The following is a 26,028-nucleotide window of genomic DNA, read 5'->3' on the forward strand; positions in this document are numbered from 1 at the left end:
AGTCTTTTTATTGGTTGTTTGTTTTCTGTGTTTCCAGATGAACATGCTAATGAGGCTGCAGGAGGCGGCCAACTACTCCAGCGCGCAGAGCTGTGACAGCGACAGCGCCAGTCACCATGACGACCAGCTGGACTCGTCGCTGGAGTCGGCGCTCTAGACGAGAGCTCGGAGAGGAGACCTCAGATGGAGTGACGGAGCGGAGCGCTTTTCAGCGTGGCGTCAGCGAGACGTGGCGGCTCGAACACTTCCAGGCACCCCACACATAAGACAGAGAGATGTGTGTAGTCAGGAGATGTCTGTTAGCGGGGTCGGGGGGAGTAAGGCCTCTGACAAAATGGAGTAGATTTTTGTGTATGGTGGTTGAGACACAGTCCTCCATTTCTCCACTGGTTGTGGCATCCCAAAATGCAGGCTGCACGTACACAGTGAGAGACAATTATGTCTGTGGTTCTACACCATAAAACTGGAATTGACATTATAGTTTTATTTATGTAGATTCACAGTTGTTGTATTAACTACGGATGTTTACAAGGGCCAAATTCTGGTTTCATTTACTAAGGTGCTGAACAAAAAAAGGCACGTGTCCCTCCCGTCAAACCCTGACCTCAGACGAGCCACATGGTGCTGGTCCCGTGCTTAAACCTGTCCCTAGTTTACAGGCAACACCAAGACCCTCCATACACCACTCACCAACAAGCACAAAAAGAGCATTGTGTGTCGTCCAACCAGCTGCTACTGTGAAACAATGGGCAAGTGCCAATGTTACCGTTTGATTTACTGCCAAGTGCACTGCGACGTGTCCGTCCACATCCACAAACAGAGTTCTTTTAGGGTTTCACACTAGCAGACCAGTTGTTCACCCTTTCCTTAAAAGATCGACAGCACTATACCAACAGATGGGTGCTGAAGGGAGTGATGGCTCCTTCAATCCAAGGGCCATGTCAAGAACAGTACAAGCCTGATATTGGTGCTTTCTCAATGCAAAGCTCTGAGACAGGGGGTGTATTACTTCAGCCTTTGGCTCCCTGCTGACCATCCTGAGTGGATAGGAGATTGACAGGAACACACACTTCCTGACACACAACCATTCAAATGAAGTGGTCCCATATCGTCTCAGTGGGTGCTTTAATCTTAGTACAGTAAAGGAGAGTTTTATAACTACTTTTAGGCCAAAATATCTCACAAATCCTGTCAAAAAGTATGTTGCCCAAAACCATCCACTTTTGTTTCTGACAATAATATTGTACAAGCATAATGGCTGTTATACTGTATTTGCAAGTAGAACTGACCAATTGTATAAAAGTTCAAAGGGGTGGGCATTTCTTTAGTTGTTGCTTTTACCCAGTTGAGCTGGGTTCACTTGAACTGTCATGAGCACAACCCGACCCTTTTGATTTTATAGCCTAAGGAGCATGTTTTAAGTTTTCTAGGGGGGAACATTTGAAGGAGACTTTTACTTTTACATAACAGCGTGTGGTAGGGACAGAAGCCATTTTGGATTTTGATTGTCCTTCCTCCATTAATGAGTGGGTTGGTTTTGCACAGTTAAAGTGGGGGTGTAAATAATAAAGTATTGCACAGTGAATCAGAGATGCATTCTTCCCTGTTGATGTTATATTACGCTTTAACTCGCTGAGAATTATTGTACGTTGCAAAAAAATACAAAATAGAAATGCAAAAACCAACAAGCTGTCAGAAACAGGTGTATGTCTTGTGATGATTGGTTGTCTTGCCTATGCAGGAGGCATACGATGTACAGTATGATATAAAAAAAAAAAATAACGCCGTATATTAATGTTCACTAAATCACTGATTTGAGGAGCAAACCATTCAATTTATCAAGAAAAGCAAATCTGGTCCTTGTCACAGATTTCCCTTTTGTGTATTCTCTGGAACTAGTATTTGGTGACTCATCCCCCTATTCAACAGGCGAAAATTCACTTCCCAAAGCATTACACTGTAACATTTCTGAATATACTTTCATTCAGTCTTATATTCACCAGTTTTAGTAGAATCCGATTTTTTTTGTCATCCCATTCTGAGGTACTGTTTGCCTACTGTTGTGCTATTTACAATTCCAAATAACAGGTGCTACTGGTGAACTAAATCTATCAGATTCCATTTTCTGCAGAAAATGTCACAACCTCAGGACAAGCTCTTGTTGTCATCACTTGGCTGTGACAAATGTATTTTTTATTTTGTTTTTGCTTGCATCATTGTGGGTCTACGCCATCAGCCTGCATCTAAACTTAGCCTGACACCCCTACCCACCACACACACACACACACACACACACACACACACACACACACACTCATGCACGAACACACACACTCATGCATGGATTGTCGGTAAGACATAGCTCCCCTCCAACACAGCAGAAATCTAGTCAGTCCTCCCTGCTCCCCTAGGACACCACCAGTTGCCTAGTTAACCAAATGTTTTCACAACACAGTGTACCATTATGTCATGGTGACGCCATAAAATTGCAATTACATCTTAGTTGAAAACATTGAATTTACTGCTTTGAGAGAAGAGTTTCTTTTTTTGTTGAAACATTTGTCCATAAATGTTTTATATTTTGTACATTTGTATGTAACATATCGTGTAAATAGACAGAGACAGCGATTTAAATCATCTGGAGGGATTTTGTAGTCTTTGTAAAGCCCTAATAAATGGTATTTGGTGTCACATGAGCAAACAATGCGTCCTGTTCTATCTCATGTCTCTGTTCATTTTTTCTCCACCATATCTTTCCTCTGGTACAGACTTGGAGATATCCCAAACAAATGTTAAGACACACAACTGGTCTTGACTTTATTTACGGTCGCTATTTGCTAGTGTGCAGTTTTATTTGAACATACATTTGTTTGGGATTGAACTTTGTTCCTGCCAGAACCAGCACCTGTATCTGGACATACAGCTGTGGACAGGATTTCCACTTAGTTCTACAACTATGCCTAAACTTCACATGAACTTATCCCTCATAGAGAATCATGTTGGGGATGGAAGGTGCTGGCTGGGTAACACTATTGTGCCACTATAACTGGTTACTGTGCCACTCCAGGGCTTTGCCAACAAGTGTTTGTCTATCATTCAGCTTTGGCTTACCTATCTGTGTCAGTGAGCTACTGGATGAGTAATGGCCAACCCTGTGAGCCACTCCAGAACTCTGACCACAAGTGCTCTTGATCAAATACACCATATTTCAAATTCTAAAAAGCTCACTTGTAAAGGAGTGTACGTTCACATTATGTTGCTAGTCCAACAAAAGCTGGCGTCAATGTTCACTAAGATGTCAGCAACTTCAGTTCCAGTTATGTTAAATGGACAATTGCTATTAACAGGGGTTCCTTCAAATGGGCTTTAATTGATTTTAAAATATCTCTATATATATATAGATATATATATCTATATATATATATATCTATATATATATATATATATATATATATATATATATCTCTATATATATATCTATATATCTATATATATATATATATATTTCTCTATATATATATATATATATATATATATATATATATATATATATATATATATATTATTTTTAACTTAGTTTCTGAAAGTACAGAAGAGTAATGATTAGCAATTATAATACAATATCAGGTATAAGCAATAATACAATATTACAATACATTTATATTATGAACTGCTATAATAGTAAGCGGTTACATTGATAATGGGAGATTCTCAATTGTATCCTTCTTGCGCCCTCTCTCCTTGCCGCCTCCTCAAAACCCATTGGATGAGAAAGCCAGAGGTCCCACCCCTCTGACCCTTTCTTCCAATGGGTTTTGAGAAGGGGACGATACGAGAGAACACGAGGAGAATGCAAATGAGAAAAGACCCTTGAGTTATAACTGCCAGTAGTTACATGGGGAAACCTGACAATTCATTGGAACCTGATTGGAAGGATTGGGGAAGGATTGGGGAAGAAGGGGAGTGTGAGTGAGGGTTGGAGGTCGGAAATGGCGGCGAGTAGTGCAGACGAAATGGAGGAAATGGAGAAAAGGTTGGTGAAACAACAGTTTTGCTGGAATGAGGACAATATGGGTGTCAGTTCTGATGCTATGGAGCAGGAGGATGAGGGTCAAGTACCGGAATGGTCGGTAGTGGAAAGACATAGGAAGAAGAGAGATCATGATACAGAAAGTAGTGGATTTTCTAGTAAAGAAAGCATAAAGAAGGCCAAGGTAGGAAGCAAGAGTAATGAAGTGTTGGAGTGGAAATGGTGATGGTGTTTGATGAGACCACAGGACCTCACTTACACCCTATCTGACGAACTAATGCCGTAGAGAAAGAGGAAGGTGAAGTGAAATTAGCTCGACTCATTGGAAATGGTAGATTGTAAATATTGTGTGGTAGTCAGGCTCAGCAAGAGAAGATATTGGAAATGGAAAAGCTTAATGGGAAGAAGATTAAAAGCCATGCCCCTGGTGTTTATGCTAGATTGAGGGGAGTCATCACAGGGGTCCCAATATCTATGTCCACAGATGATAATTAAAGAAAATGTGAAGGCAGGCAGAGTGATTGAGGCCAAAAGGTTGTTCAGTAGGAAAGAGGGTCAAAGAAGTGAACGCGTATCAATGATGTCTTGCCGGGAAAAGTACAGATAGGATTCCTTAGTTTCAATGTTAGAGAATTTATCCCATATGCACTGCAGTGTTTTAAATGCCAAAGAATGGGACATGTAGCTGCTCATTGTAAAGGAAAGAAAAGATGTGCCAAGTGTGGAGGGGCAAATGATTACCGTGAAAACAAGGTGAAGGTTAAGTACTGTAATTGTGGGGGAGAGTTCAGCATTGCAGTGCAGCATTTGGTGGATGCCAGTTACAGAGAAAGGAGGATCAGTCATGATGTATCATATGCAGAGGCAGGTTCTGATGGATCTACTGAGTGGACCTACTGTCAGACTGATGGATCTTACATGGATGTATCTGTAGTTAGTGGACCTACTGTCAGACTGATGGATCTTACATGGATGTACCTGTAGTAAGTGGACCTACTGTCAGACTGATGGATCTGACATGGATGTATCTGTAGTTAGTGGACCTACTGTCAGACTGATGGATCTTACATGGATGTATCGGTAGTTAGTGGACCTACTGTCAGACTGATGGATCTTACATGGATGTACCTGTAGTAAGTGGACCTACTGTCAGACTGATGGATCTGACATGGATGTAGCTGTAGTAAGTGGAGCTACTGTCAGACTGATGGATCTTACATGGATGGATCTGTAGTGAGTGGACCTACTGTCAGACTGATGGATCTGACATGGATGTATCTGTAGTTAGTGGACCTACTGTCAGACTGATGGATCTGACATGGATGTATCTGTAGTTAGTGGACCTACTGTCAGACTGATGGATCTTACATGGATGTATCTGTAGTTAGTGGACCTACTGTCAGACTGATGGATCTGACATGGATGTACCTGTAGTTAGTGGACCTACTGTCAGACTGATGGATCTTACATGGATGTACCTGTAGTTAGTGGACCTACTGTCAGACTGATGGAGTTTACATGGATGTATCTGTAGTAAGTGGACCTACTGTCAGACTGATGGATCTTACATGGATGTATCTGTAGTGAGTGGACCTACTGTCAGACTGATGGATCTTACATGGATGTATCTGTAGTGAGTGGACCTACTGTCAGACTGATGGATCTTACATGGATGTATCTGTAGTGAGTGGACCTACTGTCAGACTGATGGATCTTACATGGATGTACCTGTAGTTAGTGGACCTACTGTCAGACTGATGGAGTTTACATGGATGTATCTGTAGTAAGTGGACCTACTGTCAGACTGATGGATCTTACATGGATGTATCTGTAGTGAGTGGACCTACTGTCAGACTGATGGATCTTACATGGATGTATCTGTAGTTAGTGGACCTACTGTCTGGGCTGGTGTTTCTGATGGTCCTGGCATGGTTTGGAAGCTTGTTCAGAAATCTTGTGCTCATGAATGTGTGGTGTCAAAGGACACTTTGATAATGAATAAAGTTGACTTCAAAGCTTTTATTGGTAAGGTTATCAATACGACTCGGGTTGTGGAAAGCAGAAATGCCAGGTTGAAGGTTATTGTGGAGACGGCAAAGGAGATATTGGGGGTAATAGATGTTACTGTTGAAATGGTTGTTGACATGCTGAACAATCTTAAGGGTGGAGTGATTCAGCATGATATAATGTTTATTGAGGTTGGGGGGGAGGTTTGGGGGAGGGTGTGGTAGAAGTTAGTGATTTATTTAGTTTTGAATTTTATTTTCATGGTAGTACAGACTTGGGCAGATCATGATTGATCGTACATTCCAGCACAGTAGGTGGCGACATGCACTTTAAACGTTTGTTTGCGGACCGCCATGATATCATAGAATAATAATAATAATAATAATAATAATAATAATAATAAAAATAAGAAGAAGAAGAAGAAGAAGAAACTGTACTATAAGCTCCATTAAGTGGAGGGGGAGGAGGGCGGATGCCTCGGCAGAAATGGAGTCCCTAGAGAAAGCAAGAACAAGATGGTTGTCAAAAGTAGTGCAGTATTATCATAAGGAGAAAATGGAGGAGGAATGGAGGGAAAAAGAGAGGGAGAGGAGGTCTAAGAGAGAGAGGGAAGAAGAGGGTGAGCTTGAGTTGGATAGAAATTGTGGGACAGAGGGAGATGATTTGTTAAAGAATGGTAGAAAGTGTAAGCAGAGGGAGCTGAAGACAGGAGGAGAAATGGAAGTGAATGAGGGTGAAGTATCGGAGGTGGTAGGTGTGGTGAAGTTATTGGAGACTGAGGTATGCACCGAGGATCAGGAAAAAGATGAGTCTGTGACAGTAGGAGCGAAGTTAATGGAAAAAGTGGACTCTTGCCTTTTGGCTGATCCATTTGTGGTTTCACGGTGGGTGAAAAAAAGAGTTGGGTAATGTGGAATCGGTGAGGGTAACCAGAAGGGGTCTAGTGATAATTGTTTGTGTTTCTGTTGGTCAGAGGGAGAATGCACTCGGAGTAGAAAGAATGGGGGCAAAAAAAGTAAATTGTTTCGCTCTCAAGAAAAGGGCACCAATGAAAGGAGTGATAACTGGGGAAGCAGTAAATATAAAAATTGACCAGCTGAGGGGAAAGATTCTTGGTGTATGTGATGCTCGTCGTTTGATGTGACGCAGACAGGGTGGCGAGTGGGGAAACAGAAGACTCATTGTCTGTTCTTTTGAGTTTTGAAGTTGAGTCTTTGCCCGACAAAGTGAAGTTAGGATATATAAGTTATCCTGTTATCCTGTACGAGTAGAGGCAGATGGGATAAGGGGGAGCAGTGGTGAGAGTAGTAGAGATATACCAGTACAGAGGGATAGGCCACAAAGTGATATGTTTCAGTAAGATTGGATTTTTAGCATTTATAGCAATGGTTATCAACTGTACTGCAGGGATGGAATGGAAGTCGCAGAAAATTGAGGTTGTGGTGGCAGCTGCAGAGAGGTGTTTGGGTGTGCGAGACTTGACATCAGAAGAGTTACAGGGTGTGTTAAGTGGTGATGTCCCCTCCTTTCAGGATGATGGCATGACGTAGGAATAAATACATTTAATTAGTGGAGTAGGGAGGTGTTAATTTAATATAATTTTTTGAATGTGTGAGTGTAATGTTAGATGGTAGGGTATTTATTTAGTACATTTTTTTTTTTCAAGCAAAGTATAAGGGAGTTGTACTCCAGTCTAGTAGGTGGCGGTAATCCAACAAATTGGATGCCAACCGCCGTTAAACCTCGAAGAAGAAGCCACTAGGCGGAGGCAAAGAGTAAGAAATAAACAGGGCTACGATAGCACTGGGGCGGTGCTCTTCAGTCAACACACTTCCTGAAAATGGGCTCGGAAGAGAGTTTGGACACGAAAGGAGCTTTGGTATCTTTACCAAAACACTCATACTGGTTTGACTTTTGGCTGTTTGTGATGTTTGACATCGCATTTTTCCTCGTTATGTATTTCATAGTTCCCTAGCTAAAATGGTAAGTTTGAGTACTACTGCAAAACCCCAAATAGCTGGCTACAAATGAGACTTGTTAGCTACGGTGGCTAAGGAAGTGAGAGTACCAGTAAAGTTTGTTGTTTGGGCACACCCTGTGTATTTTAAAGTTAGCTAATTTATCATTAAAAAATATATATACAAATACCACTTTTTTAAAACTCTGGTTGCGCACCTTAACATGTGTATTCAAGATGATGAATAATTTGTTTTATTGTATCCCTTGCAGGAGTGACTTGGAATTCTACACTTGAAGTGCTACCCCCTTTAACCATGACCCGCTGTTGGCTGAAATGATCGATCTTTAAAAAGGAGTGTTTACACGCCTCGACCAGATTGGTGTTCAAATGATATTAATGTCTTCCTTTGTTAGGTCTTTTTTTTGTTTAACTGTCCACATTTTGGTATAATATGGAATATTTACCAGTATTTGTCAGTATGTTAAGAAAATAGCAACGTTGTGAGACCATAACATTTGAATATGCCTGTTGTTGAAATCAAGACAATGATTTGTGGCAGTCTGACTATTTAAAATGTGAAACTCAACTTCAAGACAACACCTCACTCTGGATAAAGGTGACTGCTAAATAACTGCAACGTCACAAGAACTGCAGGTTAACATGATGTAGCTAGTGGATTAAAGTGTGCTCTCTCTAAAATGTGTATGTCTGATTGGATATGAGAGAAGGTGACTTGATTGAGCCACCTAAAAATTATGATTGGAACAAGATTACAGCAATAAGGTGAAAGAGATGTATTCCCTGCCTCTTGAACAAAATCCTACTGAAACTACATCGGCATAAACCAGAGATATGTCAATCCATGTTGTCTGGAATAAAAGTGATGTACACTGAGAAACTTCAATAAATCCCTAAATAAATGTTTATTTGTCACAGAGGAATCATATTTACTAATACTTTGGACAGTATATTTTATACTAATATATAGTTTGTTTTTGTATCTGTGTTTTTGTAGTAGCACAGTAAATAAAGACAGCTGGAAGTTTACACCAGAGTCGTGCCAATGTCGTAGGTCGGTAGGTGGCAGTATAAGCGTCTTTTCACATTGATGGACCAGAGAGGAAGAAAACTTTCCCGGAAGATAGAAAAGAAGAGGAACGCTAGCCTGCCAGATAGTGGATAAGCTAAACTATTATACTCCTAAATGTCTTTCTGGGTTTAATAGAAACCAAACTAGTTAATTATTTAAGTTATATAAATCACAACTCAATTCTCCATAATGATGGAAATCTGTGTCACGACAAAACCAGTGGAGAATGCAGGTTCGTTTAAAATAAGTACCTGGTTAACGTTGGCTAGCTAGCAACTTGCGGCTACTGTTAGTTGTTGCAAAGATAGACTGTCTAGGGTGGACCAGACATTTGGGTAGACTAGCTACTAGAAGATGGATCGAATAGATAAAATAGTTGGGCCACTGATTCACATTTTAGCTACATCTTTATATGCTAGCGTCTACTCAAGTTATGCGGCAATGTAACATTATGCCTCCTAACCCACACTACCAAGAATTATTGTCCAAAGATTGTCTCATCTCTCACAACTCAATGACCCATTTTTGCCCGTAGATATCTTCCTCCCGTTATCCTCTTTGCGCCTGTTGATACCACCTCTGAGGCTGCTCTCTGCGGCCATGTGGCAAGTAGCGCAACGAAGAGATGTCATGGATTATGAGAAACTAGAGGAGTTCGTCGGCCTTGTGACAGCGACAGTTCCAGACCTGTTGAATGAGAAACAGAGGGCCAAGCTTCTTCTGCGGCTGCGAACAAGGGTTAGTAGCGAATACAGTTAAATATGTTGTTTTTGTAAACTGGAACCCCTAACAGCAGTGGTTTGGACAGTGTGTTTAGAGCCATCTCTGATTAAAACGGTCTTTATCTTGCGGTTTATGTAGCTGCTGATTGGTTAGGTTCTGTCCATTTTCCTGATTGCATGGGGGTTGTCCATGGTCCTGATCAGTTGGGTTCTTTCTATTGTCCTGATTGCTCAGGTTCTGTTGGTGGTCATCATTTGTTGGGTGCTGTTGTCTACTTTCTTGAATACTGTTATTCCTTTCAGGTGATACTAGAGTTGTGTTCCGCTGATCATACAGCTGATATCCAGATCATCCAACCCCACCTGGACAGAATTCGCCCCCCTGGACACACAGGGGTAAGTAATGATACTCTTTGGAGGACAACTGTTCAATTTGGCCTGGGGCCATATGTATCAAACTTCTCGGAGGAGGAGTGCTGATCTAGGATCAGGTCCCCTCTGTCCTTGTAATCTTTTCATTGTGATATAAAAGGCTAAACTGATCCTAAATCAGCTTACTTTGAGATGCTTGATGTATATGGCCCCTGGTCTTTATGGAACCGCCTTTGCCATTCCTATCATTTGAAATGTGCTTATTTAAATCATTTATTTGCCTAGGATAAGATAGAATTAAAACATTGACATATTGAATAAGCAACCGTCAGATCCTTTGCACCAATTAGCTTGCGCCTATATGTCAAGGCCATCAAGGACTGCAGTGTTGCTCCCTCTTATTTTCAGTGGTGGGTGACGGTGGTTTACTGTTCCCTTATCACTGATAAGTTCTATTTCACAGAGTGGAGATGCTGAGGTGGATGCAGAAGAGGCCATCTTCCTGGAGCTCATCCAGACTTTGCTGAAAGACCCAGCGGAGAGAGAACACTTCTTCCAGGTCAGTCTGCCTCCATCATATGTTAATGTCTCTCTCTCTAGCTTCCTGGTTCTGTTTAGTAACCAAAGACAATATTTACAGTCCTTGGAATTATATTGCCCCGGAGGGAGGTTTCCCATAGGTACAGATCTATGATCAGCCTCCCCGCCCCAAATCTAACCTTGACCATTGGGGTAAATGCAGAACTTCACCGTACACCAATTATATCCCCATCTATCTTGATTCCAGGAGGTGTTTCCGGCGGAGTACGGCGCCAGCTATGACACAGATATGCAACTACTTGTGTGGGAATTCCTTTCTAAACTGGAGAAGATACTGCCAGTACCAGACCTTGGACAGGTACCACAAAGTAACACCGCACTAGGTCACCTTCAGCTGGGTTCAAGTCACCTTCTGTTATTGTATTTGGAAAATCCTGCAGTGCTGACCATGATGGCAACATTTAGACTGGTTAAGTTATAGGAGGGTAATATCTTCTGTATCTTATTAGAAGATATCCAAGCTGTACTGTCACTTTCTGCACATAACCTCTGCCTTATAGCCACTCTGGGGCCACACTGTTAGCTGAGGTGCTAGCCACCGGCTTCTCTGGTTTTCTTGAAATGGGCCTAGCATTTTGTAACGTTCCCCAGTGTGAAAAAAAAAACATGTAAACTTTCCAGCATATTGTCACTCACTTGTTTGCATCTCTGCTCCTATAGACTGTGTCATGGCTCAGTTCTGCTCCCTCTGTCCTGGAGGAGTGTTTGCAGGCCCTCTCTCAACCTGAGGACCTGAAATCCCTGCTGCAACACCACACATGTCTTGAGAACTTGGGCACTCAGAGTAAGGAGGAAATATTGAATGTCTTTCTCTGTTACTACATATAATAAAATGTGGAGACTGGTATGCCCTGTAAAAACAACCACCTAATGCTTGTGCTGCCTCTGTCACACTATTAGTCTCCTTTCCCCATTGTATTCCTTCAGGTCACACCGTTGAGATGTCTTCCCAAGTCTTTGCCTGTTCCCAGTGCCCATTCTTTCACATGCAGGAATCCTACCTCCTCCAGCACATTGAGCGAAATCACCCAGAGGAGTACAGCAAGCTCCAGAAAACTGAAGAGAACCCAGCTCTTCCCAGGAAAAAGTTCCCCCGTCCTGAATTCCCCAAGCCTTTCCCTATCCACGCAAGCTCTGAACCCGGTGCTCACACGTGCCACGAGTGTGGAAAGACTTTCACTCGCTCGTCAGACGTGACCAGGCACCAGCGCATTCACACAGGGGAGCGTCCGTACACCTGCAAGGAGTGCGACAAGGGTTTCAAAAACTCCTGGGATCTGACGAGGCATCAGCGGATTCACACCGGGGAACGGCCATATATCTGCCCTCAATGTGGCAAGGGGTTCACCCAACTGGGCCTACTGTCCCTGCACTTCACCAGAACACCTTGCGGCCAGAGTGCTGATCCCCCACTACAGTCCACAGAGCAGCAGGAGGAGCCGAACGACAAAGGGAGTGGTCAGTACAAGTGTCAGAAATGTGGGGCTAGCTTTGACACCGTACTTGAGCGGCTGAAGCATAGGCAAACCCACGTGGTGAATCGCCATTACAAGTGTTCCCAGTGCGAGAAGATCTACGGCCGCCCGTCTGACCTGAGGAGACATCAGATGAAGCACACCGGAGAGAGACCCTTCCCCTGCGCAGAGTGCGGCAAGGGCTTCACTCACGTGTGGCTGCTGAACAAGCACCGGCAAATCCACACCAAGGAGCGGCCGTACCCGTGCCCAGAGTGCGGCAAGAGTTTCACCCAGTTACAGATACTGAACAGACACCAACTGATTCACAACGGGCAGAGGCCTTTCCAGTGCTCCTTCTGCGAGAAAAGCTTTACTCAGCTCGCGGGCCTGACGAGACACGAGAGGATTCATACAGGGGAGAGGCCATACCTCTGCACCGTCTGTCAGAAGACCTTCTTAACACATGGGGAGCTGGTAAGACACCAACGCAGCCACAGCGACTTCAGACCGTTCTCTTGCTCTCAGTGTCCCAAGAGCTTCAAAACCAAGCGTGCACAGAGTGAACACATGAATACCCACACAGGGGAGCGACCGTTCTCTTGCGCACACTGTGGGAAGGAGTTTGCCAAGTCTACTTCCCTCATAAGACACAACCTGATGCACACAGGGGAGAGACCGCATCAGTGTGCTCAGTGTGGCAAAACCTTCCTTACCTCTGGGGAGCTGCTCCTCCACAGGCGAATACACACAGGGGAGCGGCCATACCCGTGCTCGGTCTGTGAACGGAGGTTTAGGTGTTCGTCAGACCTGACCATGCATCTGCGGACACACACAGGAGAGCGCCCATACTCCTGTATGTTGTGTAAAAAGTGCTTCTCCACCTCAACGCGTCTCAAAAGGCACCTGCGCACTCACATAGGGAAAGGTGTGTAATCATGGCGAGAACCTTCAAAAATATTGTCATGTATATTAATTTATTTTCCAAATCATGTTTATGGACTGGATTACTGAATTGTATGAGGACACAAAATATATGCATTTTACTAAAACTCAGCCTTACAACATGCCTCTATTAAAAATACAATTATGCCTTTAATTCACATTAAACATTTTATTTTAACACTTGGTGTGGAATTTTTCTTGGCTCGCCTCTTGTATTTCTCTGTTAACATTCCAACACAAATGTTGTACACACACATTTTCCAACAGTTGACCTGTTAGATCAGCCCACTGCCCATAAACTAGTCAACTGAAAAACAATATGGCGCTCCCTCCCTGATCAGATGGCTTTTCTGTTTCGTTATGAAGTACTACACCAAGCAAGATTGGTGGGAAATAATTAGAAGTGGAAAGATACCCCTTTGAGGTTAAAGCAACAGTCATGTGAGACATTTAGAAATAAGCAACCAAAGGTTTGGTTAGGTAATTATAATTTGAGGTTGAGTTGACAAAATGTAATTCTAACACTACACATATGCTTTCTGATATACTTTTTCTGATAATGGCATAAACCATATCAAGGATGAACATGTATTTAAACATTTTATTTAGAATGCTTAGGTCATCCGTCTTTTAATCTGAGAAAATACTATGGTTCATTATGAAGTATTTTATTACAACTGAACTTTTCTTAAAGTATACCATTTATCATCGGCGGGGGGTTATCGTGTAACAAACCGTCACGCAGCGTAAACGTTAAACCTAACTGAACACACCCCAGGAGTCTTAACGAGCTACTGACACCTACTGGTGGAGATCGAGTCGTGTCTGGCGACGATCAACATCTCGCATGTAAACTTTACAACTGACTTAACAAAACAAGGTTCTACAAAATCCCTTTCTCTTTTATGATTCTGTCAAAACATAATGTAGCTAGCTATTCATGGGTTGCACCTCGGTCGCGTCGCCGCATCATATTGATGATCAGTCTTTCTGAACTGGGGCTAATGACATTGCTAAAGTAGACAACATTTGTAGAAAACAAAATTGGCATCATTATGATGTCAAGTTTACCTAAGAAATGGCAGTGTTGGCATCATGAGCTAGCGAAGTTCGGCAGAAAAAGCTAGCAATGCTAACGTTAGGCTAACTGAAATATCGATGCTCTCCCCTCAATTGTAGCTAGTTAGCTGAAGTTATACTGCATCTAAAGTCAATCTGGCGACATTACAATGATGACAAAAGCTTGTCCTACTGATTATTTTCCTCCTTTTCAAATGTCATTGTGTTTCCAAGCCACGGTAATGCACTTCATATAATATGTTCATCAACACCAAGACCACATTAAATTGAATGCTCAGCTGGGCATCAGTCGAATAAAACGAATGTTCAAAACAATATTGTATGACGAAACGTGCAACCCAGGAATATAATTAAACTACATCATGTTATGACACGACATTTGCCGTGGTTAACTGTGTTCCATTTGTTTTGAATCTAAGCAACTGCTACAATGCCGAAGAGAGGGAGAAAGGTATGTCGATTGATAGACTATATTTTTAAAGGCTACAAAACAAGAATTTCTCACCGGATAAATTACTGTAGAAGTTGTGTTTCAAACGGTGTTAACTTGAGTTTGTGTGTATTTGTTTATTTTAACATGGAACTAGAAGAAGAGGTCAACCCCTGTAACCATCGAGAACGCCAGGTGAAATTCCATTAGAAAATTGAGGCCCACATAGATCCTATTTAATTATAATATGTAATTCTATATTTAGGCCTATATACATTTTTTCCCACAGAAAATAATCTAATGAATTATCTAAAAGTATCATTCATGTCACATGAAACCCCAGCCATGGTGAAGGAAGTTTCTAATGTATTCCACCTACAGAGTGAAGCAGAGATAAGTCAGTCTTTGTGGAATTCAGCTACAACTACATTGATTCACCCAAAGTCAATATTTGTAAAAAAATATATATATTATCAAATGCTTACCTTGTACCTATGTTTGTCCTCAGTAGTTGCGTGCCTTTCTTTGTTTGCTGAAATCCATACTTTTTCATTAAACCTTAATCAACTACAACCACCTGCTGTTTCCTTAAGATTCAATTGGCACATGCTCATTTTCACTGAGTTGCCATCTTAGAGCAACAGCAATGAGCAAACAGTCAGTGGTTGTATTTGATTAACATTTATTGAAGAGGTATGGATTTCATCAAATAAAGGCACGCAACTACAGAGGACGAACTTAGGTACAAGGTAAGCATTTCATTATTTACATTTTTTGAAGAATTGACCTTGGGTGAATCGATGTTGTCAGAGCTGAATTCCACAAAGACTGTTCTCCACAAAGCCTGTTCATCAGAAACTTCCTTCAGCATGGAGGGGAGTTTAGTCAGCTAACACATAGCTGACTAATACATATATGGTCAAATATCTGCAGGAACAATGAGGCGACACCTGATTCGATACGCCGTTACGCAGGAAAGATTGTGGTGAGCCATCAATTGTGAACTATACCTTTGCTCTATGTATGTGGTTTCACTGCATTAACATTTGCCTTGACTTTGTATTAATAAACCTGCATCATCTTAAACATACATCTTGCATTTACTTGTAGGAATACATTGCCCAGTCAACCACTGCTTTCTCTCAGGAAGATGTTTCCGGTGTAGGCCTACATAACATCTTGGGGAAGACGGTAGAGGGCCTTCTCCAAAAAGTGTGCGGAGGGGTCTCAAGCGTCCTGAACAAATATTTGTATGGGGTGGGGGTGTTGTCTGATGCGGTGATCCCAGTAAATCTCTTGCCTGTGGCTCCAAATGGGGACAATCAGAAAATGGAAAAAAGATGGCAGGACTGCACTGAGGAAGACTGTGAACTGATAATTATCAGACTGACAGGGACTGTAATTATCACCATGTTGGATAGTGTTATGGAGAGTTGCAGGACGGACCCCACACACAGTTCATTCTTAGAAGAACTGGGGCTCACCATGGAAATGGTGAAGATCATACGTGACGTAGCAGAATGTGCAGCAAACGCCACAAGTAATGATTTCAGCCAGTTCACAGTCGGAGGAGTTCCTCTCTTTCAGAGACCACTGAGCAATCTCTCTTCTGGGCCCAGTCAACCAGCACCCCCCCAAAATGCCTTGGCAACATCCACTGTTCCCACACCTGTCTCAAAGGTGAGCTCAGCCAGTCCCAGATCCAATGACTCAGGGTCCTCACAAGTCAGGAAGCCAAGACAATCAACAGAAGGAGTTCAGAGCCTCTCCGAAAGGCAGCAGGACTCAGGGGAGGAGATCACATCTCTAGTGATTGAAACCATTCTACGGTCAGTTGCGGATTTAGCCAGGCATGGACTTCTGCCAAGCTGCACCCAGTAGACTGGATGCCCCCTTTTTATGGAGGTGATGCAGAAAACAAACATGTGAAGCCAATTCATAAAAGCATTAATTAAACAAATATGTTGTTAAAAGGTGAGTCAGCAGTTTGTTTCTATGGCAACAAAGACATGAAATAAAGTCAAATGTACTACAGTTTTTTTAATGAAAGCCTTGTGATGTTCTGTGATGCGTCACAGAACGTTGTGTTAAAAGATGAACGTCAGTTACAGAGTCAAGTACTGAATGTGAAATGGCAGTGCAGATATCATAATATGATATTTTCCAACAACAAAATAATGTTTAACAAGACTCCATTCAAGAATACATTCAGGTCACCAGATGGTGTTCTACTCTAGAATAATAGGATTGATTATAGCAAGCAACACTGTATGAAAGCTCAGATAGCCTAATAAAATAAAAAATATGAACGTTTTAAAACAAAGAAAAGGTGTAGAGGTTACATGCTTGAGTTTCTCAATATGGGTTTCTGATTTTCAATATTCAGGAGTTGCATATTCCTTTCCTTTGGACCAATGGTGGGGAGTAAGCTATGCATGAAACCAAACTCAGGGCTCACCAGCCATACAATCAATAATGCAGTTTTCATATGTGGTTTGAGTCTGTACCCATGAAATACAAGTCAAGATGCTAACACTTGAAAGGTCTTGTTCAGCTGACAATGTGTAATATTTCCCTGTATATAGTCACCACCCACAAACACATTAAAGCCATGTATGCGAAGCAAATAGGCTACAATATGTATGCACACATACACATACAGGAAAATAACATCATAGTCGCAATTGCAACATTGTTGCACATGGAGCCTGGTATGGCCTAGTACATATGAGCCAGTGGACAGCGCCTAGTGCTGAAAACGTAAACGCGCTGTTGTCAAAATGTTTTGATTTGGACATTTGGCATCTGACGTAACTAGCTTGCTAGCTAACACAAACATTGTTTGTTGAACACAAACAATCATCAACTTGTTGCTTGCTAAAAGAAACAGCATAAATAGTAGCTTGCTAGCTCCCGATGTTTGCTTGATATCGTTTAACTCTAGCGTTTCGTCGTTTCTTTGAGGGACGCTGTGATTGATATTGACAAAATTACGAAGGTAAATTATCTTGAGTTATGAGTTGTTTGCTATTTTTTATGAAATACATTTTCCACTACAACTGCGTTGCTAATTTATCTAGCTACGTAACTCAGCTGTCGTTAGTTCTGACAATGCAGCATGTTATTACATTTTTTTGTAATTCTTTGACAACTATTCAGGTGATGTTAATGTATAGAAAACACTGTCAATACTGAACCATACATTTTTTCCTTACAGCTGGCAGAGAAAGCCATTAGGGAAGCTGTGCACACAGTTCTGACAGATGGATGCCATGGGGAGTTTTCAAGCCTAAGAATAATGGAGCTGAAATGCATTGATATGTCTACGACACCTAAAGCCCAATCAACCTTGGAGTCCATTCAGTTGCCCAAAGACCGTGATGACAGCTTGAAATCAGGATCCTTTGAGGACTCCCTGATTGCTGAACCTCATGCTGACCAAGTTGATGCCATCAAGGCGTCTCTGAACACTGAAATCCACTCAGTGGTTACTAAGGCCACAGGGGTCTATGCTAACCAACCCGAGGCACTGTCCAGTGAAGTGCTTCTGGGCACTGAAGGTAATGGAGATGATGCTGACCATGCTGTGGTGGGTTCTCTGACTCCAGACTATGACCTGGCATTGGTAGAAGGGCTGGACCCTGGGTGGCACACTGCCCTGGTACTGATAGAGACCTTGGTGAATCCTGGCAATGACCCTGGCCTGAAGTGTCTCTGATCACTGACGGCCTCCCAGTGGTGGACTCAGCTGTGGACTCCAGAGGGCAGCAGAGGGCAGAGGATGACTTACAAAGCACTGACCAGCTGCTAACGAGGTCCTGTGCAGACTGTGTGACCACAGAGAAGCACTATGCTGTACCCTTTGAGGACTCGTGGCCGCTGCCACTCTAACCTGGTGGTCCCAGCGCGCACGACCCACGTGGAGTTCCAGGTCTCCGGCAGCCTCTGGAACTGCCGGTCTGCAGCCAACAAGGCTGAGTTCATCTCAGCCTATGCTACCCTCCAGTCCCTAGACTTCCTGGCGCTGACGGAAACATGGATTACCACAGATAACACTGCTACTCCTACTGCTCTCTCTTCGTCTGCCCACGTGTTCTCGCATACCCCTAGAGCATCGAGCCAGCGGGGTGGTGGCACTGGAATCCTCATCTCTCCCAAGTGGACATTCTCTCTTTCTCCCCTGACCCATCTGTCTATCTCCTCATTTGAATTCCATGCTGTCACAGTTACCAGCCCTTTCAAGCTTAACATCCTTATCATTTATCGCCCTCCAGGTTCCCTTGGAGAGTTCATCAATGAGCTTGACGCCTTGATAAGTTCCTTTCCTGAGGATGGCTCACCTCTCACAGTTCTGGGTGACTTTAACCTCCCCACGTCTACCTTTGACTCATTCCTCTCTGCCTCCTTCTTTCCACTCCTCTCCTCTTTTGACCTCACCCTCTCACCTTCCCCCCCCTACTCACAAGGCAGGCAATACGCTTGACCTCATCTTTACTAGATGCTGTTCTTCCACTAATCTCATTGCAACTCCCCTCCAAATCTCCGACCACTACCTTGTATCCTTTTCCCTCTTGCTCTCATCCAACACTTCTCACTCTGCCCCTACTCGGATGGTATTGCGCCGTCCCAACCTTCGCTCTCTCTCTCCCGCTACTCTCTCCTCTTCCATCCTATCATCTCTTCCCTCTGCTCAAACCTTCTCCAACCTATCTCCTGATTCTGCCTCCTCAACCCTCCTCTCCTCCCTTTCTGCATCCTTTGATTTTCTCTGTCCCCTATCCTCCAGGCCGGCTCGGTCCTCCCCTCCTGCTCCGTGGCTCGACGACTCACTACGAGCTCACAGAACAAGGCTCCGGGCAGCCGAGCGGAAATGGAGGAAAACTCGCCTCCCTGCGGACCTGGCATCCTTTCACTCACTCCTCTCTACATTCTCCTCTTCTGTCTCTGCTGCTAAAGCCACTTTCTACCACTCTAAATTCCAAGCATCTGGCTCTAACCCTAGGAAGCTCTTTGCTACCTTCTCCTCCCTCCTGAATCCTCCTCCCCCTCCCCCCCTCCTCCCTCTCTGCGGATGACTTCGTCAACCATTTTGAAAAGAAGGTTGACGATATCCGATCCTCGTTTGCTAAGTCAAACGACACCGCTGGTCCTGCTCACACTGCCCTACCCTGTGCTTTGACCTCTTTCTCCCCTCTCTCTCCAGATGAAATCTCGCGTCTTGTGACGGCCGGCCGCCCAACAACCTGCCCACTTGACCCTATCCCCTCCTCTCTTCTCCAGACCATTTCCGGAGACCTTCTCCCCTTCCTCACCTCGCTCATCAACTCATCCTTGACCGCTGGCTACGTCCCTTCCGTCTTCAAGAGAGCGAGAGTTGCACCCCTTCTGAAAAAAACCTACACTCGATCCCTCCGATGTCAACAACTACAGACCAGTATCCCTTCTTTCTTTTCTCTCCAAAACTCTTGAACGTGCCGTCCTTGGCCAGCTCTCCTGCTATCTCTCTCAGAATGACCTTCTTGATCCTAATCAGTCAGGTTTCAAGACTGGGCATTCAACTGAGACTGCTCTTCTCTGTGTCACGGAGGCTCTCCGCACTGCTAAAGCTAACTCTCTCTCCTCTGCTCTCATCCTTCTAGACCTATCTGCTGCCTTTGATACTGTGAACCATCAGATCCTCCTCTCCAACCTCTCCGAGTTGGGCATCTCCCGGCGCGGCCCACGCTTGGATTGCGTCCTACCTGACAGGTCGCTCCTACCAGGTGGCGTGGCGAGAATCTGTCTCCGCACCATGCGCTCTCACCACTGGTGTCCCCCAGGGCTCTGTTCTAGGCCCTCTCCTATTCTCGCTATACACCAAGTCACTTGGCTCTGTCATATCCTCACATGGTCTCTCCTATCATTGCTATGCAGACGACACACAATTAATCTTCTCCTTTCCCCCTTCTGATAACCAGGCGGTGAATCGCATCTCTGCATGTCTGTCAGACATATCAGTGTGGATGACGGATCACCAGCTCAAGCTGAACCTCGGCAAGACGGAGCTGCTCTTCCTCCCGGGGAAGGACTGCCCGTTCCATGATCTCGCCATCACGGTTGACAACTCCCTTGTGTCCTCCTCCCAGAGTGCTAAGAACCTTGGCGTGATCCTGGACAACACCCTGTCGTTCTCCACTAACATCAAGGCGGTGACCCGATCCTGTAGGTTCATGCTCTACAACATTCGCAGAGTACGACCCTGCCTCACACAGGAAGCGGCGCAGGTCCTAATCCAGGCACTTGTCATCTCCCGTCTGGATTACTGCAACTCGCTGTTGGCTGGGCTCCCTACCTGTGCCATTAAACCCCTACAACTCATCCAGAACGCCGCAGCCCGTCTGGTGTTCAACCTTCCCAAGTTCTCTCACGTCACCCCGCTCCTCCGCTCTCTCCACTGGCTTCCAGTTGAAGCTCGCATCCGCTACAAGACCATGGTGATTGCCTACGGAGCTGTGAAGGGAATGGCACCTCCATACCTTCAGGCTCTGATCAGGCCCTACACCCAAACAAGGGCACTGCGTTCATCCACCACTGGCCTGCTGGCCCCCCTACCTCTGAGGAAGCACAGTTCCCGCTCAGCCCAGTCAAAACTGTTCGCTGCTCTGGCACCCCAATGGTGGAACAAGCTCCCTCACGACGCCAGGACAGCGGAGTCAATCACCACCTTCCGGAGACACCTGAAACCCCACCTCTTTAAGGAATACCTAGGATAGGATAAAGTAATCCTTCTAACCCCCCCCCCTTAAAAGATTTAGATGCACTATTGTAAAGTGGTTGTTCCACTGGATATCATAAGGTGAATGCACCAATTTGTAAGTCGCTCTGGATAAGAGCGTCTGCTAAATGACTTAAATGTAAATGACTCTTTGAACTCTGACAAGGAAATCTCCCTCAACATTAAAGACCATGATGACCGACCTGCAGTAGACTTTAGCAGAGATTCTGTGAGCTCGTCTGACCAGTCTTTGTCCCTTGTTGCCACTGCTCTTGGATCAATAGTCACTATTGACTCTTTCAATAAGGCTCTGTTGGTTTCCAATACATTGTACCAAGGCAAAGATAACCCTATTGACCAGCCTGTAGTGAAGTCTCAGACCACTGAAAATCTAATTAACCCCACGTTGGTGTCAGAATCCGTTCAACCTCTCATCAATGAGATCCTGGAAGATAACATTATCTCAGCCCCTGATGACAGACCTCTGTTCACTACAGACCATATAGGATCACGTGAGATAGAAATATTTATATCTAGAATGCACTTAGGCAGTGTTATCACCTGTCATGATGACCAGTTTTTGGAGTCAGACAGTGAGGATGACATGGTTGACCCTTTGGCTCACACCCGTCATAGCCATCATCTGTGCGAGTCAGTCATGAGGCCCAAAGGTCAAGTCCAACTCAGTGGACATACTTGGTCACCCTCTTATGAGACCGATGACTGCCGTCGCTATGCTCAAGACCACAACACGATGGAATACAAATTCAAATACAGCTGGGACCTAAAGTCTGCATGTGTTTCTGTGCCACACTACATTTTGACTAGAGGGGAGAGTGTGACCAAAAGGATGGAGGGAGAGAAGAAGTATGGAGAAAAGGAATGGGAGAAGTGCTCCTCACAGTGTGACAGGAACTCTCTGATTGGTGAGTATTGTGATAATTATGTAGTTGATTATATTTCTATACATATTTTGACCATGGGAAAGGGGTAGCCTATGTTTCCATGTTACTACAAGGTAGATTAAATAGATTCAATTGAATCCAACATTTTAATTATTGTGATTCTTGGTGTAAGGTTAGATTACAGGTATGTATTGATTGGATTTAATTTTTGCCTCTCGCTCTTTAGAGCATAATGGACAGTGGAGGATAGCCAGAGCAGTAGAGGCAATCACTGAAGAAATCCTTCCCAAGCCGTACATGAGAGACTTAGTTATGTACGATGGATTCAAACAGCTAAATGAGGAGAGAGTGGGAAATCAGCTGTCCTCTCTCTCAGCGGCTCTCAATGAAGTTAAGAAGGACAAGGCTTTTTGGAGGTCATTGGGGATCAATAAATGAATGAGGGAAAATGAGAGAATTAAAGGTGAGATGAAGAAGAAAGACATGAGGAACTTTAACAGTGCCAAAGAGCGAAGGGCAGAGAGAAAGAGGGAAAAGAGGAGGGAGCGAGAGAGGAACTGTGATGTGACCACATGGATGCCCTCCCGGCCTGGAATGGAAAGTTCCATTATAGGACTCCGTCCCAGGCCTCCGACCCGGCCACTGCTCAGAGAACCACTCATAACCAGAACCAGCTTCAGCCGCACCGACGCCAGAACGATAGAGGTTAGGGAGATGATCCTGCAAAGGAGCCGCATTGCCTACAAGATCAAGTGCCTGCAACGCCGGAAAGCGGCTGCTGAGGGGTTGACACTGACTGAGGGAGGTGGAGGGCCTGAGGATGGGGGTGACGGAGAGACAGTGATGGACAGTACAGGGCAAAGTAAGAAATGCTCAAAGGGCAAGGGGTCAAAGGGCAAAGAGAGTGGAGGAGGGGAAGGTAGTGACTGGGCCAAATTAGGTCTGGAGGAAATTGTGGAGACAGATGACAGGAATAAAGAGAAGAGAACCAAAGTACAGACAGGACAGAGAAGTAAGGACAGGCGAAGAGAGGAACGAGAGAGACAGATGTTGTAAGGAAACAGATTTGATCTCACACGAATTAGCAAGAATGGACATAGAAAAAATAGATGGACATAAAGAGGATGAGACGGTGAGCAAGATCTCTGAGGAAAAGATTTCTGTTGTGTAGAGACAAATGAGGGAGAAAGATGATAGAAAACAGATGAAAGAAAAGACAAACAGATCAAATGTACTTACTGATGAGGGAGTGTTGAGCAAAGCATCATGGGAAAGTGAAGAAGAGGCTGGAGAGGAGAATGCTAAGACATTTAAAGGGAGCTTAAAAGTCCAGGGTAAGAGCATAACATTCAAGTTAAAGATAAGTATAATGTGTCATAAATCAAATCAAATTGTATTTGTCACAACAGGTGTAGACCTTACAGTGAAATGCTTACTTACAAGCCCTTACCCAACAGTGCAGTTTTAAGAAAATACCAACAAACAAAAAGATAAGAGATAAGAAAAACAAATATTTAAGGAGCAGCAGTAAATAACAATAGCGGGGCTATATACAGGGGGTACCAGTTCAATGTGTCAATGTGCGGGGGCACTGGTGTCAAGGTAATTGGGGTAATTATGTACATGCAGGTAGGGTTATTAAAATGGCTATGCATAGAAAATAATAGAGTAGCAGCAGCGTAGGGGGAGTGGGGGGGCAAATAGTCTGGGTAGCCATTTGATTAGCTGTTCAGGAGTCTTATGGCTTGGGGGTAAAAGCTGTTTAGAAGCCTCTTGGACCTAGACATGGCGCTCCGGTACCGCTTGCCGTGCGGTTGCAGAGAGAACAGTCTATGACTAGGGTGGCTGGAGTCCTTGACAATTTTTAGGGCCTTCCTCTGACGCCGCCTGGTATAGAGATCCTGGATGGCAGGAAGCTTGGCCCCGGTGATGTACTGTGCCGTACGCACTACCTTCTGGAGTGCCTTGTGGTCGGAGGCCGAGCAGTTGCCATACCAGGCAGTGATGCAACTCGTCAGGATGCTCTCGATGGTGCAGCTGTAAAACCTTTTGAGGATCTGAGGACCCATGCCAAATCTTTTCATCTCCTTTGTTTTGATCACATTGAGGGAGAGGTTGTTGTCCTTGCACCACACGGTCAGGTCTCTGATCTCCTCCCTATAGGCTGTCTCATCGTTTTCGGTGATCAGGCCTACCACTGTTGTGTCATCAGCAAACTTAATGATGGTGTTGGAGTTGTGCCTGGCCGTGCAGTCATGAGTGAACAGGGAGTACAGGAGGGGACTGAGCACGCACCCCTGAGGGGCCCCCGTATTGAGGATCAGCGTGGCGGATGTGTTACCTACCCTTACCGCCTGGGAGCGGCCCATCAGGAAGTCTAGGATCCAGTTGCAGGTGTCTAGTCCCAGGGTCCATAGCTTAGTGATGAGCTTTGAGGGCACTATGGTGCTGCGGTGTAGTCAATGAATAGCATTCTCACATAGGTGTTCCTTTTGTCCAGGTGGGAAAGGGCAGTGTGGAGTGCAATAGAGATTGCATCATCTGTGGATCTGTTGGTGCGGTATGCAAATTGGAGTGGGTCTACGGTTTCTGGGATAATGGTGTTGTGAGCCATGACCAGCCTTTCAAAGCATTTCATGGCTACAGACGTGAGTGCTCCTGGTCGGTAGTCATTTAGGCAGGTTATCTTAGTGTTCTTGGGCACAGGGACTATGGTGGTCTGCTTGAAACATGTTGGTATTACAGACTCAGTCAGGGACAGGTTGAAAATGTCTGTGAAAACACTTGCCAGCTGGTCAGCGCATGCTTGTAGTACACGTCCTGGTAATCCGTCTGGCCCTGCGGCCTTGTGAATGTTGACCTGTTTAAAGGTCTTACTCACATTGGCTGCGGAGAGCGTGATCACACAGTCAGTGTTACTTGCCTCGAAGCGAGCGTAGAAGTTATTTAGCTCGTCTGGTAGGCTTGTGTCACTGGGCAGCTCTCGGTTGTGCTTCCCTTTGTAGTCTGTAATAGTTTGCAAGCCCTGCCACATCCAACAAGCATCGGAGCCAGTGTAGTACGATTAGATCTTAGTCCTGTATTGATGCTTAGCCTGTTTGATGGTTCGTCGGAGGCCATAGCGGGATTTCTTATAAGCTTCTGGGTTAGAGTCCCACTCCTTGAAAGCGGCAGCTCTGCCCTTTAGCTCTGTGCGAATGTTACCTGTAATCCATGGCTTCTGGTTGGGGTATGTACGTACGGTCACTGTGGGGATGACGTCCTCGATGCATTTATTGATAAAGCCAGTAACTGATGTGGTGTACTCCTCAATGCCATCGGAAGAATCCCTGAACATATTCCAGTCTGTGCTAGCAAAACAATCCTGTAGTTTAGCATCTGCTTCATCTGACCACTGTTTTATAGACCGATTCACTGGTGCTTCCTGCTTTAATTTTTGCTTGTAAGCAGGATTCAGGAGGATAGAGTTATGGTCAGATTTGCCAAATGGAGGGCGAGGGAGAGCTTTGTACGTGTCTCTGTGTGTGGAGTAAAGGTGGTCTAGAATTTTTTTCCCCCCTGGTTGCACATTTAACATGCTGATAGAAATTCAATAAAACTGATTTAGATTTCCCTGCATTAAAGTCACCGGCCACCATAGCTGATGTTGATGTTGATATAAATGTTTGTCCTGTTTGTG

The 26,028-nt window shown here is 44.3% G+C and overlaps 3 protein-coding genes across 20 annotated transcripts in view; all 3 read left to right on the plus strand.

Moving 5' to 3' along the window:
- Window positions 1-2,701, plus strand: part of LOC106609740 (neuron navigator 3) — a 388,938-nt gene extending 386,237 nt beyond the window's left edge. For all 15 annotated transcript variants that reach the window (XM_045722334.1, XM_045722323.1, XM_045722324.1 and 12 more), the window contains one exon: window positions 38-2,701. In XM_045722334.1, the coding sequence (XP_045578290.1) occupies window positions 38-157 (120 nt within the window). In that variant the 3' untranslated portion in view covers window positions 158-2,701. The remainder of the gene's footprint in view (window positions 1-37) is intronic.
- Window positions 2,702-9,102: 6,401 nt separating this feature from the next.
- On the plus strand, window positions 9,103-13,358 carry LOC106609738 (zinc finger protein 2 homolog). The gene is made up of 7 exons (XM_014208714.2): window positions 9,103-9,319; window positions 9,623-9,825; window positions 10,113-10,205; window positions 10,645-10,740; window positions 10,969-11,079; window positions 11,442-11,565; window positions 11,709-13,358. The coding sequence occupies exons 1-7, from the start codon at window positions 9,277-9,279 to the stop codon at window positions 13,169-13,171; spliced, it is 2,133 nt and encodes a 710-aa protein (XP_014064189.2). The 5' UTR covers window positions 9,103-9,276; the 3' UTR covers window positions 13,172-13,358.
- A 539-nt stretch (window positions 13,359-13,897) lies between these two features.
- LOC106609748 (uncharacterized) lies at window positions 13,898-16,704 on the plus strand. Of its 4 annotated transcripts, none has more exons than XM_014208737.2 (5): window positions 13,898-14,060; window positions 14,680-14,711; window positions 14,848-14,885; window positions 15,624-15,675; window positions 15,801-16,704. In XM_014208737.2, exons 2-5 carry the CDS (start codon window positions 14,691-14,693, stop codon window positions 16,569-16,571), a joined length of 882 nt encoding a protein of 293 aa, XP_014064212.1. In that variant the 5' UTR covers window positions 13,898-14,060; window positions 14,680-14,690; the 3' UTR covers window positions 16,572-16,704. The 4 variants fall into 4 exon arrangements, with proteins under 4 accessions (XP_014064212.1, XP_014064213.1, XP_045578517.1 ...); XM_014208738.2 differs by having other exon boundaries at window positions 14,851-14,885; XM_045722561.1 differs by having other exon boundaries at window positions 13,898-14,029.
- The last annotated feature ends 9,324 nt before the right edge of the window (window positions 16,705-26,028 follow it).

This window comes from Salmo salar, chromosome ssa07 (assembly GCF_905237065.1).
Source record: "Salmo salar chromosome ssa07, Ssal_v3.1, whole genome shotgun sequence".
Taxonomy (NCBI): Eukaryota; Metazoa; Chordata; class Actinopteri; order Salmoniformes; family Salmonidae; genus Salmo; species Salmo salar.